The sequence below is a fragment of the Melanostigma gelatinosum genome, assembly GCF_949748355.1.
Source record: "Melanostigma gelatinosum genome assembly, chromosome: 20".
Classification (NCBI taxonomy): Eukaryota; Metazoa; Chordata; class Actinopteri; order Perciformes; family Zoarcidae; genus Melanostigma; species Melanostigma gelatinosum.
This window is the reverse complement of record NC_136653.1, coordinates 11,625,297-11,640,985: the sequence shown is the minus strand read 5'-3', so window position 1 is coordinate 11,640,985 and position 15,689 is coordinate 11,625,297. Positions and strand designations below refer to the sequence as shown.

Here is a 15,689-nt window from a genome sequence, read left to right as displayed (position 1 = left end):
ATGGAAGACATGGAGGGGGAAAAACAACTTTAAATTGCCTTTTACTGAAAAAAAAAATCAGTTTCTTGTAGCTGCAGTGGAATCAGATTGCTTATCCACCACGTCTTTAACTCGTTTTAAGCAGTTTTAGAGAATCCACGTGTAAATATAAACAAAATGCATATTTAATCAGCGATGGTGTTATTCTCTTATTCCCCTTTGTTCTGAGGGAATGACGTGGGCTCCTCTTCAGCTCAGTTGTCATGCTCAATGACAAATGTTTTGATGTCTCCCGTGTTTTCCGTGTTTGTATCGCTCGATTGTATGGACAACCTATTGTATTGTTACTGTTGCACAGTATAAAACATCTAAATAAAACATTTTACACTTACTGAAGAACGGGTTTCTCTGTGTGATGGAAGATCACGAGTCAGTCTGGTGTTTTGCGTTAATAGCAACCAAATAAAGGAATAAGTCAAATGGGCAGAAGGTGCAACGCGCCAGATGTCTTTGTGAATCAGCAGTGATGGATAACTCGGTTATGAGCAGCTAAGAGCTCTGGCCCGTGATCCAATCATGTTTCTGAATACATTCAATGAAGATTGAAGCCTTTTTTTTGTTTTGTATTGATGATTTATCACATGAGTAATTGCATTTACTGCACTAAAATGCAGAGGTTTTCATGGAAAGTTTAAATGGACTTTGTTTAATTTCTTTACGAGGCAACAATTTATTATTTGTATCTTGCTGAACTGAATTTCAGTGTGATTTCCATTGTCAAGTAACGCTCATCGTCACATTGTAGGCATATCTTGGACGCTTAAAGTAGGCTGACCAATGGTTAAACAAAAAGAACAATACAACAAAAAAAATCGAAGTTTTGATTAACGATTTTTCTTTCAACATTTCAAAGTTGAATTGATTACAATATAAAACAAATAACCTACACACAGTTGTGAGTTGATGTTTAAACCACTCTAAAATATGTGTTGGGCTAATCAAATCTAGCTTTCCAATAAAACCTAAACATTGGCCAAAATAAATAAAAGGCAAGAAAAGGCCTTTATCAAACGGATGGACAGATGAAAGAATGATATCAGATTAGATTTACAGAGCAATACAAACGAAAATGTTGCTCATTTGGATTTCGTACACATAATGAGCAACGATAAGGAAATCAATGCTACTACACTTGTAATTAAATATGAAAATGATCCCTCCGGTAAAAACATGACCTCAAACGGAATCGAAAACACTGCATTTATAGGCTACATCTAGTGTGAAAAAACGTGAGTATGATCTAATTACAAAGGCGCATTTTAGGTTTATGTTAGCGGATTTTAAATACGTTGAATTGTTTGTTAATTAGGCTGCATAAAATGTGTGACCTTTAGTTTAATAATAAATAAGTCCTGGATCGGATTATCTAAAATAGACTTTATTTCAGCCATTGAGTTGTAGGATAACATGACCACACGCAGTGATATGTCTGCTTGCCCGATTGGACTTATTTCTATTCGTAGGCCAACTGTTGTTGAAATTCCTTCACATATTGTTGTCATCGCCTTTTATTTTCTGTCATCTGCAGGCTAGACAGCACAAATATTCCCATGCAAACACCAACCGAGAGAGGGAGGGTTTGGAGTGATCACATTTCAATGAGCCCACATTTTATAACGATAATAATAATGATAAGCTTTATTTTGACCATGTCATTTTTTAAAGACTGGATTTACAAAGAGCAACAAGAAGAACTCGTACATCAGCTCATCTGAGGACAAACTCCTCGAGCAGGCAAGGCCAGCAAAAGTTGAAAAGAAAGAAATGAGCACAATGCCAGGCTGTGCGGGCTAGAAAAAAAAGGCGGATTGCGAAAGTAGCAGGGTGAGTCATCTTTACACGAGACGATCTTCGACCGGAGCGACATTCTGCTTCCTGTCTGTTGCCACGCCAACACTTAACAACAACACCCAACTCAAAACCGGAGAAACGCTGCATTGAATCCTGTGATAAAGTCATTAAAATAAATAATAACTCTTTAGGAGGAGGCGCTTTTCCATCAGGGGGACAATGACTCAACGACAGATCATTCAAGGTAAGATCCACCAGCTGTTTTGGTTCATAAAAATGATGATGCAGCTTAAAGTCAAACTGTCTTTCTGTCTGTTTGTGTTTTGCAGTTTTTGAGCAGTATCAGAAATCAAGGATGCAGTTTGTGCAAGCTGTGGCTGATCTGGCTGCCAGACCACAAAACATAGAAATCCTTAAAAATGCTGGTAAGAAACCAACGCTGGATCATAAGAGGACTGTGTTAGCGTTAGCTTTGCTATTCCAAGTGCTAACTGCTCTCTTCTCCTGCAGGTGTGATGTCCATGCTGCGTCCCCTCCTGCTGGATGTGGTCCCCAGCATCCAGCAGACGGCAGCGTTGGCTCTGGGCCGCCTGGCAGACCACAGCGATGACCTGGCCACGGCCGTGGTGAAGGAAGACATCCTGCCCCAGCTGGTCCACTCTCTGGTCTCGCAGAATGTCAGTATCTCATCCTTTGGTAACACAAGTGCCAGTTTCATAGAGACAGGTTGTGCAATGCTCCGTCTCCGCCCTTTAGAGGCTGGTGTGTTTGTGCGTGTGTGTTTGTGCGTGTGTGTGTGTGTCTGAGAAAGAGAGGAAGGAGGCCCTGCGGGCCCCCAGGGTCAGCCCCCTGGATGTTAGAGTGGGTTTTGGGCTACTTGGCCGCTCGCCTGGGGGCTACTTCAGAACCTAAGAGCCCTTTACCATGAGAGCAACCAGGCCTTTGTTTTCTCTCTTCCTGCCTCTCAGCTCTTTCAGAGAAGACAGACAGGGTTGAGCTCTTGTTATTAATTGGATATTGCAGTCTCTTATGAGCATAACATTGCACACAATTCAGGTTACAGTTTTCAACGTTTTATGTCAAATGTGATAAGAATAATTTTGTTGCACTTTGGCGAAAAATCTCAATCGGAACCTTTAGGAACACACAAATGGTCAAATATGAAAGCCCAGTGTTTCTATTGACTGGAAAAGAAAAGAAAGTTGTTTTTGAAAGAAAATAATTCGTTGATTTTTGCAATTATTCCTATTCTTACACATGCAGTAGGTATGGAACCCCAAACAATGAAGTGAAGTATATGAGAACAAAACACAAGGACGAGGATACATGAGATGATTGAATCCTTATGTTAATAACAAACTGGTTTTTTTTTAAACACAGGGGATGAATGTCAAATCTCATTCCAGGCTCTACTTGGATATTTGTCATCAGCTCATGGAACATTACAGCTGCCTACTATCTCATTCACAATGGAAGTCTAATGTTGGTTTATACCTTAATTTGGGCCATGACAATGGATGTGTGTGTGTGTGTGTGTGTGTGTGTGTATTCAGAGGTTCTGTAAGAAGGCAGCAGCGTTTGTGTTGCGTGCAGTTGCCAAACACTCCCCTGAGCTGTCCCAGGCTGTGGTGGACTGCGGGGGAGTTGATGCCCTGGTGAACTGCCTGGAGGAGTTTGACCCCGGGGTGAAGGAGGCTGCTGCCTGGGCTCTGGGCTACATCGCACGACACAATGCATGTAAGGAACACACACTGACATGCTTAGATTTCTACCATTTCCATTCAGATTTCCATTCTTTGCCAGCACTCTCTCCTTGCACTGGCACTACATCCTCTACCTTTGTGTGTGTTTGCGTCCATGTTTCACACCTCTCTCTATTGCCGTGCAGCGTTGTCTCAGTCGGTCGTGGATGCCGGTGCGGTGCCCCTGCTGGTGTTGTGTCTTCTGGAGCCTGTGATGGCCCTCAAACGCATCGCAGCGTCGACCCTCAGCGACATCTCCAAGCACACACCTGAACTTGCCGAGACTGTGGTGGAGAATGGAGCCATTGCACATCTGGCACTGATGATCCTCAACCCAGACGCCAAACTGAAGGTAGGAGAGCTCAAAAGACTGTCACACTGAAAGAGCTTAACTCAGCTGATGATGTAAAATGGCATAGACGGACAATTTATCACATCCCTTTGGATCATTCTATGAGACACTAACTGATCGTTTTTCTAACTTTGCTTATTCTTACTTAAAACAATGCTTACCAAATAAGGTAAAAATAGTCAATACTTGAGACATGCATGCTAAATAATCATGTAACCTATAGGTGCCTTATGTTGTTTGTGAGGGCTGTTTTTTAATAGAAACACTTGTCTTTGGTGCTTTTACTTTGGATATCATTTTCATGTCAAGTTTAATCAATTTCACATAAAAGGAATGAATGATTACAGCAGAACCCTTAAATGCATATTTGTGAAAAATGTTCTGTTCAAAAAATGTACTCAAGCTATTGACGTACGTCTAACAATACACATATATATTCTTTATTTAATTTATGATTTCTATTGGGCTCAATGTTATTCTCCAGTCTCCATCTATTTGTCTTGTTGCCCCTTTATTCACCTTTTTAACAAACATCTTGCCCTATGAGCATTTCATGCATTGCATTGTGATCCAATTATGGATGAATTGGGATTTAGAAAGAAATCTTCAAAACATTTTTATTGAAACGCAGAATGTCAGGAAACATTCTTCATCACAGACGGACATTTTACGACGAGGACAAATTTACCATCTTAGCAACTCAACATTTCTGACAAAACATTACGTGGTGGAATAGAAACACTAAATTGTGTGTGCATTACAGATCTTGTAAGCAAAACAGCCAGACAAGAAGTCAGGTTTCTATCAGCCTTGGAAACCTGAAAAAGTGGTGACATTTGAGCAAAAAGTGGCATCTTCATTTAAAAATAAAAAAAAGAATATTAGCATTAACTGCAGGTAGATTTTTTTCAACTTAAAAAACAACTACATAGTACATTTATTTAAATAGAATAAATGTAACCTCCAAGTGTAGCTCAAAAGAACCAGGTATCTAATGAATAACAGTGAGATTTCAGCGTAGATGCTGGACATGAAGCTTGTGATTGAATGTACAAAAAAATGCATGAGCTCCGGAAATAACTCAGACATCATTTTGGTCTCCATTCAGAGGCAGGTGTTATCAGCCCTCAGTCAGATCAGCAAACACTCGGTCAGCCTGGCAGAGATGGTGATAGAGGCTGAGATCTTCCCTGCAGCGATGGCCTGCCTCAATGACCCAGATGAGTATGTCAAGAAGAACGTCACCACTCTGATGAGGGAGGTGGTGAAGCACACACCGGAGGTATACGGCACTCTCTCACACCTGTGGGCACTGACGTGCATTGTCTGGACACGTGCAAAAGTTATAGCATAGCATGTCGAAAAATGTCTAAATAAAAAGTCATAGCATAGCATGTCGAAAAATGTCTAAATAAAAAGTCATAGTATAGCATGTCGAAAAATGTCAAAATAAAAAGTCATAGTATAGCATGTCTAAAAATGTCAAAAAAAAGGTCATAGTATAGCATGTCGAAAAATGTCAAAATAAAAAGTCATAGTATAGCATGTCGAAAAATGTCAAAATAAAAAGTCCTAGTATAGCATGTCGAAAAATGTTAAAATAAAAGGTCATAGTATAGCATGTCGAAAAATGTCAAAATAAAAAGTCATAGTATAGCATGTCGAAAAATGTTAAAATAAAAGGTCATAGTATAGCATGTCGAAAAATGTCAAAATAAAAAGTCATAGTATAGCATGTCGAAAAATGTCAAAATAAAAAGTCATAGTATAGCATGTCGAAAAATGTCAAAATAAAAAGTCATAGTATAGCATGTCGAAAAATGTCAAAATAAAAAATCATAGTATAGCATGTCGAAAAATGTCAAAATAAAAAGTCATAGTATAGCATGTCGAAAAATGTCAAAATAAAAGGTCATAGTATAGCATGTCGAAAAATGTTAAAATAAAAGGTCATAGTATAGCATGTCGAAAAATGTCAAAATAAAAAGTCATAGTATAGCATGTCGAAAAATGTCAAAATAAAAAGTCATAGTATAGTATGTCGAAAAATGTCAAAATAAAAAGTCATAGTATAGTATGTCGAAAAATGTCAAAATAAAAAGTCATAGTATAGTATGTCGAAAAATGTCAAAATAAAAAGTCATAGTATAGCATGTCGAAAAATGTCAAAATAAAAAGTCATAGTATAGCATGTCGAAAAATGTCAAAATAAAAAGTCATAGTATAGCATGTCGAAAAATGTCAAAATAAAAAGTCATAGTATAGTATGTCGTAAAATGTCAAAATAAAAAGTCATAGTATAGCATGTCGAAAAATGTCAAAATAAAAAGTCATAGTATAGTATGTCGAAAAATGTCTAAATAAAAAGTCATAGTATAGCATGTCGAAAAATGTCAAAATAAAAAGTCATAGTATAGCATGTCGAAAAATGTTAAAATAAAAGGTCATAGTATAGCATGTCGAAAAATGTCAAAATAAAAAGTCATAGTATAGCACAGCGGTTCCCAAACTTTTTAGGCCGCGCACCCCCTTCTACATCCCGACCGGGTTCGCGCACCCCCCCCCCCCCCCCCTTAATAAAAAAAAAAAAAAAAAAAGAAGCAACAGAGCCTTTTAAGCCTTCATAGCCGCATAAGAATCGGACCAATGAGAGAACAGTTTGCTCGCGCGTGGCATTTGTTTACAAGATTTAGTCCGCTGTTAAATGTTGCAGTGTGAACACAAACTGAACAAAGGAGCAACTGCAACAAAGCAAACGAACTGAAGGTGTGAAAACGCCCTGAAACACTGCAACAAAGTTTCAATAACTTTCAGTGACACAAGGCGTCACTTTTAAAGAGCAATACGGATCGCGAGCACACACGCACAGGCTCAGAGGCAGATTATCACATTTAATTTACAATTAATGAGCGACTAATGCAGCCAGGATGTCTTCGGACAAAGCATCGATGCGGTGCGACACAGTGTTGTTGGACACCGGGATCATGCACAACTTTTTTGCTTCTTTCTCCCCAATCATACATTCCACCATCTCTCTGGCAGCTGGCGAGCACACGTCTTCGGCGATTGTGTGCGGTAGCCCCTTTCTCGCTATTCTGTAACCAGATATGAAGCCCGTAGTGCGTCATTTATAGACCAACACATGAATGAGACTGCAGTTGTTTTTGGCTGTTTTGTAACTCCTCCAATTTCGATATTAAAATATGTAAGGGGCTTTTGACTTGCACTGGCATGCTTGGTGTTCAGGTGGCGACGTAAATAAGAGCTTCAGACTGTTAGCCAGAACCTCGCTGCACACCACGCACTGTGGCTTTGGGGAATCTGCGTTGCCAATCCAAGTGAAGCCCAGACACACATACTTTTCATCATATTTCCTCTTTTTTTCCCCAGTCTGCGCCGTCTCATCTTCCTCTGACTCTGGCTCGATTTCTTCTCCCGGTCTCTCCCCAATAACGCACCTCTCCGTTCCCCTCGCCTCCGATTCCTCTCTCTCTCTCTGTCCCTCTCCTCTTTTACGACTGATAGCTTCAGATGTCCCACCTGACAGTTTTTAAATTAAAATTACATTTTCTTTTTATATTTAATATTATTACACCATCAGACCGCCATTACACTTTTCCTCTCGCGCACCCCCTAGAGGCAGCTCGCGCACCCCCAGGGGTGCGCGCACCCCACTTTGGGAATCCCTGGTATAGCATGTCGAAAAATGTCAAAATAAAAGTCATAGTATAGCATGTCGAAAAATGTCTAAATAAAAGGTCACAGTATAGTATGTCGAAAAATGTCAAAATAAAAGGTCATAGGTCATATGACATAGGCATCACGAAAAAATCATTAAAAAGTCATCGTATAGCATGTCGAAAAATGTCAAAATAAAAAGTCATAGTATAGCATGTCGAAAAATGTCAAAATAAAAAGTCATAGTATAGCATGTCGAAAAATGTCAAAATAAAAAGTCATAGTATAGCATGTCGAAAAATGTCAAAATAAAAAGTCATAGTATAGCATGTCGAAAAATGTCAAAATAAAAAGTCATAGTATAGCATGTCGAAAAATGTTAAAATAAAAGGTCATAGTATAGCATGTCGAAAAATGTCAAAATAAAAAGTCATAGTATAGTATGTCGAAAAATGTCAAAATAAAAAGTCATAGTATAGCATGTCGAAAAATGTCAAAATAAAAAGTCATAGTATAGCATGTCGAAAAATGTCAAAATAAAAAGTCATAGTATAGCATGTCGAAAAATGTCAAAATAAAAAGTCATAGTATAGCATGTCGAAAAATGTCAAAATAAAAAGTCATAGTATAGCATGTCGAAAAATGTCAAAATAAAGTCATAGTATAGCATGTCGAAAAATGTCAAAATAAAAAGTCATAGTATAGCATGTCGAAAAATGTTAAAATAAAAGGTCATAGTATAGCATGTCGAAAAATGTCAAAATAAAAAGTCATAGTATAGCATGTCGAAAAATGTCAAAATAAAAAGTCATAGTATAGTATGTCGAAAAATGTCAAAATAAAAAGTCATAGTATAGCATGTCGAAAAATGTCAAAATAAAAAGTCATAGTATAGCATGTCGAAAAATGTCAAAATAAAAAGTCATAGTATAGCATGTCGAAAAATGTCAAAATAAAAAGTCATAGTATAGCATGTCGAAAAATGTCAAAATAAAAAGTCATAGTATAGCATGTCGAAAAATGTCAAAATAAAGTCATAGTATAGCATGTCGAAAAATGTCAAAATAAAAAGTCATAGTATAGCATGTCGAAAAATGTTAAAATAAAAGGTCATAGTATAGCATGTCGAAAAATGTCAAAATAAAAAGTCATAGTATAGCATGTCGAAAAATGTCAAAATAAAAAGTCATAGTATAGTATGTCGAAAAATGTCAAAATAAAAAGTCATAGTATAGCATGTCGAAAAATGTCAAAATAAAAAGTCATAGTATAGCATGTCGAAAAATGTCAAAATAAAAAGTCATAGTATAGCATGTCAAAAAATGTTAAAATAAAAGGTCATAGTATAGCATGTCGAAAAATGTCAAAATAAAAAGTCATAGTATAGCATGTCGAAAAATGTCAAAATAAAAAGTCATAGTATAGCATGTCGAAAAATGTCAAAATAAAAAGTCATAGTATAGTATGTCGAAAAATGTCAAAATAAAAAGTCATAGTATAGCATGTCGAAAAATATCAAAATAAAAAGTCATAGTATAGCATGTCGAAAAATGTCAAAATAAAAAGTCATAGTATAGCATGTCAAAAAATGTTAAAATAAAAGGTCATAGTATAGCATGTCGAAAAATGTCAAAATAAAAAGTCATAGTATAGCATGTCGAAAAATGTCAAAATAAAAAGTCATAGTATAGCATGTCGAAAAATGTCAAAATAAAAAGTCATAGTATAGCATGTCAAAAAATGTTAAAATAAAAGGTCATAGTATAGCATGTCGAAAAATGTCAAAATAAAAAGTCATAGTATAGCATGTCGAAAAATGTCAAAATAAAAAGTCATAGTATAGTATGTCGAAAAATGTCAAAATAAAAAGTCATAGTATAGTATGTCGAAAAATGTCAAAATAAAAAGTCATAGTATAGCATGTCGAAAAATGTCAAAATAAAAAGTCATAGTATAGCATGTAGAAAAATGTCAAAATAAAAAGTCATAGTATAGCATGTCGAAAATGTTAAAATAAAAGGTCATAGTATAGCATGTCGAAAAATGTCAAAATAAAAAGTCATAGTATAGCATGTCGAAAAATGTCAAAATAAAAAGTCATAGTATAGCATGTCGAAAAATGTCTAAATAAAAGGTCACAGTATAGTATGTCGAAAAATGTCAAAATAAAAGGTCATAGGTCATATGACATAGGCATCACGAAAAAATCATTAAAAAGTCATCGTATAGCATGTCGAAAAATGTCAAAATAAAAAGTCATAGTATAGCATGTCGAAAAATGTCAAAATAAAAAGTCATAGTATAGCATGTCGAAAAATGTCAAAATAAAAAGTCATAGTATAGCATGTCGAAAAATGTCAAAATAAAAAGTCATAGTATAGCATGTCGAAAAATGTTAAAATAAAAGGTCATAGTATAGCATGTCGAAAAATGTCAAAATAAAAAGTCATAGTATAGCATGTCGAAAAATGTCAAAATAAAAAGTCATAGTATAGTATGTCGAAAAATGTCTAAATAAAAGGTCATAGGTCATATGACCTAGGCATCACGAAAAAATCATTAAAAAGTCATCGTATAGCATGTCGAAAAATGTCAAAATAAAAAGTCATAGCATAGCATGTCGAAAAATGTCAAAATAAAAAGTCATAGTATAGCATGTCGAAAAATGTCAAAATAAAAAGTCATAGCATAGCATGTCGAAAAATGTTAAAATAAAAGGTTATAGTATAGTATGTCGAAAAATGTCAATAAAAAGGTCATAGTATAGCATGTCGAAAAATAGCATCTCTCTGTGTCTGTGTTTCCAGCTGTCCCAGGTGATTGTGAATTGTGGTGCCATGGGAGCTGTGATAGACAATCTGGGCAATTGCTGTGGAAACCTGCGGTTGCCTGGGATCATGATGCTGGGATATGTGGCAGCTCACAACGAGAGCCTCGCCATGGCTGTCATTCTCTCCAAGGTGGTAATCTCTCTTGTGATTCCCCTCCTTAAGCCATGTGACAACTAAACCCACCCCTAAAGTCCACAGACTAGGTTCAGTATGTAGGTCATATTGACTGAACCAGCCCCATCATGCTGTGTGTCTTCCTGTCCCGTAGGGGGTGTCCCAGCTGGCCCTGTGTCTGTCCGAGGAGCATGAGCCTCACATCAAGGCGGCCACAGCCTGGTCCATCGGCCAGATAGGTCATCACACCCCTGAGCACGCTAAGGCGGTGGCCACCGCTAACCTCTTGACCAAACTGCTGGAACTCTACATGGACGCCAACAGCTCCGAGGACCTGCAGGCCAAAGTAAGAGCTGCAGCTCATGTTTTGCCTCTCAAAAACAGACAGATTTGGGATTATTCGTTTTTTATTTTGGGCCAATAACTACAGTAGCCCTGAGAGCTGTAAATGTAATATAGTGTCTATGCAATAGCTCACACTACAACAGAAATTGTCTCCAGGGGACGCAAAACATGTGCTTATTGATGCCATGGTTTTTGATTTATAACGTTATTGAGTGGTGTTAGACAATGAGCTAGAATATAGTTGTATAGAGTTGTGGTTTATTACAACATTTGAATTGCAATAATTTGATAGTGTTGCAGATATATAAATAGTATTAGCCTTATACTTTTTATTAGCCTGCCAATACAAATAATCTGATGAAATACACACAATTCATTTTAAAACAGGCTAACCTTATGGTATTTATATCAAATTGTTATGATATACTACTGTGACTTTTTTTCGACACTTTATTTTGACATTTTTCGACATGCTATACTATGACTTTTTTATTTTGACATTTTTCGACATGCTATACTATGACCTTTTTATTTTGACATTTTCGACATGCTATGCTATGACCTTTTTATTTTGACATTTTTCGACATGCTATACTATGACCTTTTTATTTTGACATTTTCGACATGCTATACTATGACCTTTTTTTTGACATTTTTCGACATGCTATACTATGACTTTTTTATTTTGACATTTTCGACATGCTATACTATGACTTTTTATTTTGACATTTTCGACATGCTATACTATGACTTTTTTATTTTGACATTTTTCGACATGCTATACTATGACTTTTTATTTTGACATTTTCGACATGCTATGCTATGACCTTTTTATTTTGACATTTTTCGACATGCTATACTATGACTTTTTTATTTTGACATTTTTCGACATGCTATACTATGACCTTTTTATTTTGACATTTTCGACATGCTATGCTATGACCTTTTTATTTTGACATTTTTCGACATGCTATACTATGACTTTTTTATTTTGACATTTTCGACATGCTATACTATGACTTTTTATTTTGACATTTTCGACATGCTATACTATGACTTTTTTATTTTGACATTTTTCGACATGCTATACTATGACTTTTTATTTTGACATTTTCGACATGCTATGCTATGACCTTTTTATTTTGACATTTTTCGACATGCTATACTATGACTTTTTTATTTTGACATTTTTCGACATGCTATACTATGACCTTTTTATTTTGACATTTTCGACATGCTATGCTATGACCTTTTTATTTTGACATTTTCGACATGCTATACTATGACCTTTTTTTTGACATTTTTCGACATGCTATACTATGACTTTTTTATTTTGACATTTTCGACATGCTATACTATGACTTTTTATTTTGACATTTTCGACATGCTATACTATGACTTTTTTATTTTGACATTTTTCGACATGCTATACTATGACTTTTTATTTTGACATTTTCGACATGCTATGCTATGACCTTTTTATTTTGACATTTTTCGACATGCTATACTATGACCTTTTTATTTAGACATTTTTCGACATGCTATACTATGACTTTTTTATTTTGACATTTTTCGACATGCTATGCTATGACCTTTTTATTTTGACATTTTTCGACATGCTATACTATGACTTTTTATTTTGACATTTTTCGACATGCTATACTATGACTTTTTATTTTGACATTTTTCGACATGCTATGCTATGACTTTTTATTTTGACATTTTTCGACATGCTATACTATGACTTTTTATTTTGACATTTTTCGACATGCTATACTATGACTTTTTAATGATTTTTTCGTGATGCCTATGTCATATGACCTATGACCTTTTATTTAGACATTTTTCGACATACTATACCATGACCTTTTATTTAGACATTTTTCGACATGCTATACTATGACCTTTTTTTTGACATTTTTCGACATGCTATACTATGACTTTTTATTTTGACATTTTTCGACATGCTATACTATGACTTTTTATTTTGACATTTTTCGACATGCTATGCTATGACTTTTTATTTTGACATTTTTCGACATGCTATGCTATGACTTTTTATTTTGACATTTTTCGACATGCTATACTATGACTTTTTATTTTGACATTTTTCGACATGCTATACTATGACTTTTTAATGATTTTTTCGTGATGCCTATGTCATATGACCTTTGACCTTTTATTTAGACATTTTTCGACAAACTATACTATGACCTTTTATTTAGACATTTTTCGACATGCTATACTATGACCTTTTATTTAGACATTTTTCGACATGCTATACTATGACCTTTTTATTTTGACATTTTTCGACATGCTATACTATGACCTTTTTATTTTGACATTTTTCGACAAACTATACTATGACCTTTTATTTTGACATTTTTCGACATGCTATACCATGACCTTTTATTTTAACATTTTTCGACATGCTATACGATGACTTTTTAATGATTTTTTCGTGATGCCTATGTCATATGACCTATGACCTTTTATTTAGAGATTATTCGACATGCTATACTATGACCTTTTATTTAGACATTTTTCGACATGCTATACTATGACCTTTTTATTACATTTTTTTGATATGTCATAAAATGACTTTTTACGAGGTAGACAGAGTGAAATACAATAGAAACCCAGACAAAAGCATTATGACCTTTTTATGACTTTTTTTTTACTGAGGCTACTATACCATGACTTTTTTCTAACATACTATATTACTTTTTTAAGGATATACATTTTTCTTTTTATGTGCAAGATGTTGACAGAGTAAGACTGGAAGAGTTTACCGATGGGTTGTCTATCAGGAAATGGCTACATAAGAAGGATTTGAACCTGGGGCCACCATGAACATGATTCAGGTTCAAGTCAAAGGGCATATGCTCTACCAATTGAGCTATGTTTTCATACATCTGGCCATTTTTCAACATGCTATAGGATGGATTCTTTATGACTTTGTTTGACACACTATACTATGACTTCTTTAAGAATTTTTCAACACACTATATAATGACTTTTTTCACTTTTTCAGACATACTAAATGTTTACCACATAGAACATGTATGGAAAGGCTCTTAAAAAAAGCTGATGAATTTAACTTATGGATTTCTGCATGTCCCTTGTAATATTTCATCAGTTCACACTTATATTGAGGCACAATTAACTGGTATCTGTCATGGAAATGAGTCTTAAGAGCAGTTTTACCAAGCACTAAAAGAGGACGAGATAAACTCTTATTTTACATTGAGTCACAGTTCAGCTGGTGTCAAAGGTCACTAGGTAAAAAAAAGAAGAGAGAATGGGTAATGGTTTATATGACTTTATCATCCCTCTTGTTCTTCTCAGAGTAAGAAGGCTCTGAAGAGCATTCTACAGAAGTGCACCTACCTGCCAGGTCTGGAGCCCCTGCTCTACGATGTCCCAAGCAACATCCTCAAACATGTCGTCTGCCAGTTCAGCAAGGTGAGTGTATCTACAACTGTCATCACAACATGAATCCGCAATCTGCATTTTGAAAATGTAAAAAATAAATAAATATATATATCGATATACACTCTGTCTTCCCTTCCATCAAAGGTGCTGCCTAATGACAGTAAGGCTCGCCGTCTGTTTGTGACCAGCGGGGGGCTGAAGAAATTGCAGGAGATCGACGCAGAGCCTGGCTCCCCTCTACAGGAGCACATCAACGCTGTCAACAGCTGTTTTCCTGAAGAGATAGTCAGGTGTGTTTCTCTCGCCAATACAAACACACACACACACACACACACACGCACACACACATGCTAAAACACATACTTTGTTGACATCAACTGTAAACACCAATCTAGGAGTGACTTATCACATGACTGGTATACACTGTAATGATTTCAGACCTGTGTGCTGACTAAGCAGCACATTTATAGACTACATTCTTCGTCCACCCCATCCTATAACAATCATAACAACATAATCATCATTTTTTTGCATTTATTCAGAGAAACAAAATACTTCAACAAATAATTAGCCGAAATGAAGACGAAAAAAAGGAGAGAAATACTCAGTATAATTAGAATCAAGTAAGAGTAAACACATTAAATGAAATAGGTTAAATTGGGTTTGTAGAAAGCAAATATAGAAATCAGAATTTTGCTGTGTAACGGTAAAAGGTATATCAGTGTATATCGTACAAAATATCCTTCAGTACAAAACACAGTGTAGGATATTTACAGGTTGTGTTTTTTTGTTTTTCAGGTACTACTCCCCCGGCTACTCAGAGGTCTTGCTTGAGCGGTTAGAGAAATACCAGCCAGCTTAACATCTTTATGAAATGTTAACATGAAGATGTACCATACAGTAAATGGCAGTTTTCCATTTTTTTATACCGTGTCTGTGTCAAGTTAGTTTTTTACACCTTTAAATGCATGTTGGCAGTAACTGCAGCTCGTCTTAGGACGGCTATAGATCGTATATGCTAACATTGTCACTGTACGTTGTGTAAGAGACCCTAAAAATGGAAATAAATAAATAAAGGACATTTCATGGAGCTTCATGGAAACGATTCTCTGATGCCCCAGTAAAGAGGTCAAAGGTCAGGTTCAGCAATGTAGCCGTCGGGGATTATTGTGTTGCACAAAGACACGTCAGCAGGATGGATGCTTGCTGACTCATGGATGAGAACCATTGTTGAAGAGAAGCTTCCCGGAAGCACAGCTCATATGCATCTTCATTTTTCATTGCCAGCAACGAACATCATGATTCTCTATCTGTCTCTGTCCTTGCATGGGTTAGACTGCCCCCTGGCGGCCACGACTCCTC

General features: G+C 36.0%; 2 protein-coding genes across 2 annotated transcripts in view; both read left to right on the top strand.

Moving 5' to 3' along the window:
* bmi1a (bmi1 polycomb ring finger oncogene 1a) overlaps positions 1-352 on the top strand; it is a 9,876-nt gene extending 9,524 nt beyond the window's left edge. Inside the window, exon 10 of the mRNA XM_079292159.1 lies at positions 1-352. This exon is cut by the window's left edge and continues 960 nt beyond it. The gene's annotated coding sequence lies outside the window, so the exon portion shown is untranslated.
* A 1,697-nt stretch (positions 353-2,049) lies between these two features.
* Positions 2,050-15,226, top strand: spag6 (sperm associated antigen 6; the record flags this gene model as incomplete). Its single annotated transcript, XM_079292520.1, has 11 exons — positions 2,050-2,074; positions 2,160-2,255; positions 2,341-2,507; positions 3,384-3,567; positions 3,719-3,924; positions 5,033-5,206; positions 10,410-10,562; positions 10,702-10,893; positions 14,241-14,357; positions 14,472-14,617; positions 15,126-15,226. 11 exons carry the CDS (start codon positions 2,050-2,052, stop codon positions 15,187-15,189), a joined length of 1,524 nt encoding a protein of 507 aa, XP_079148646.1. The 3' UTR covers positions 15,190-15,226.
* Between the last annotated feature and the right edge of the window lie 463 nt (positions 15,227-15,689).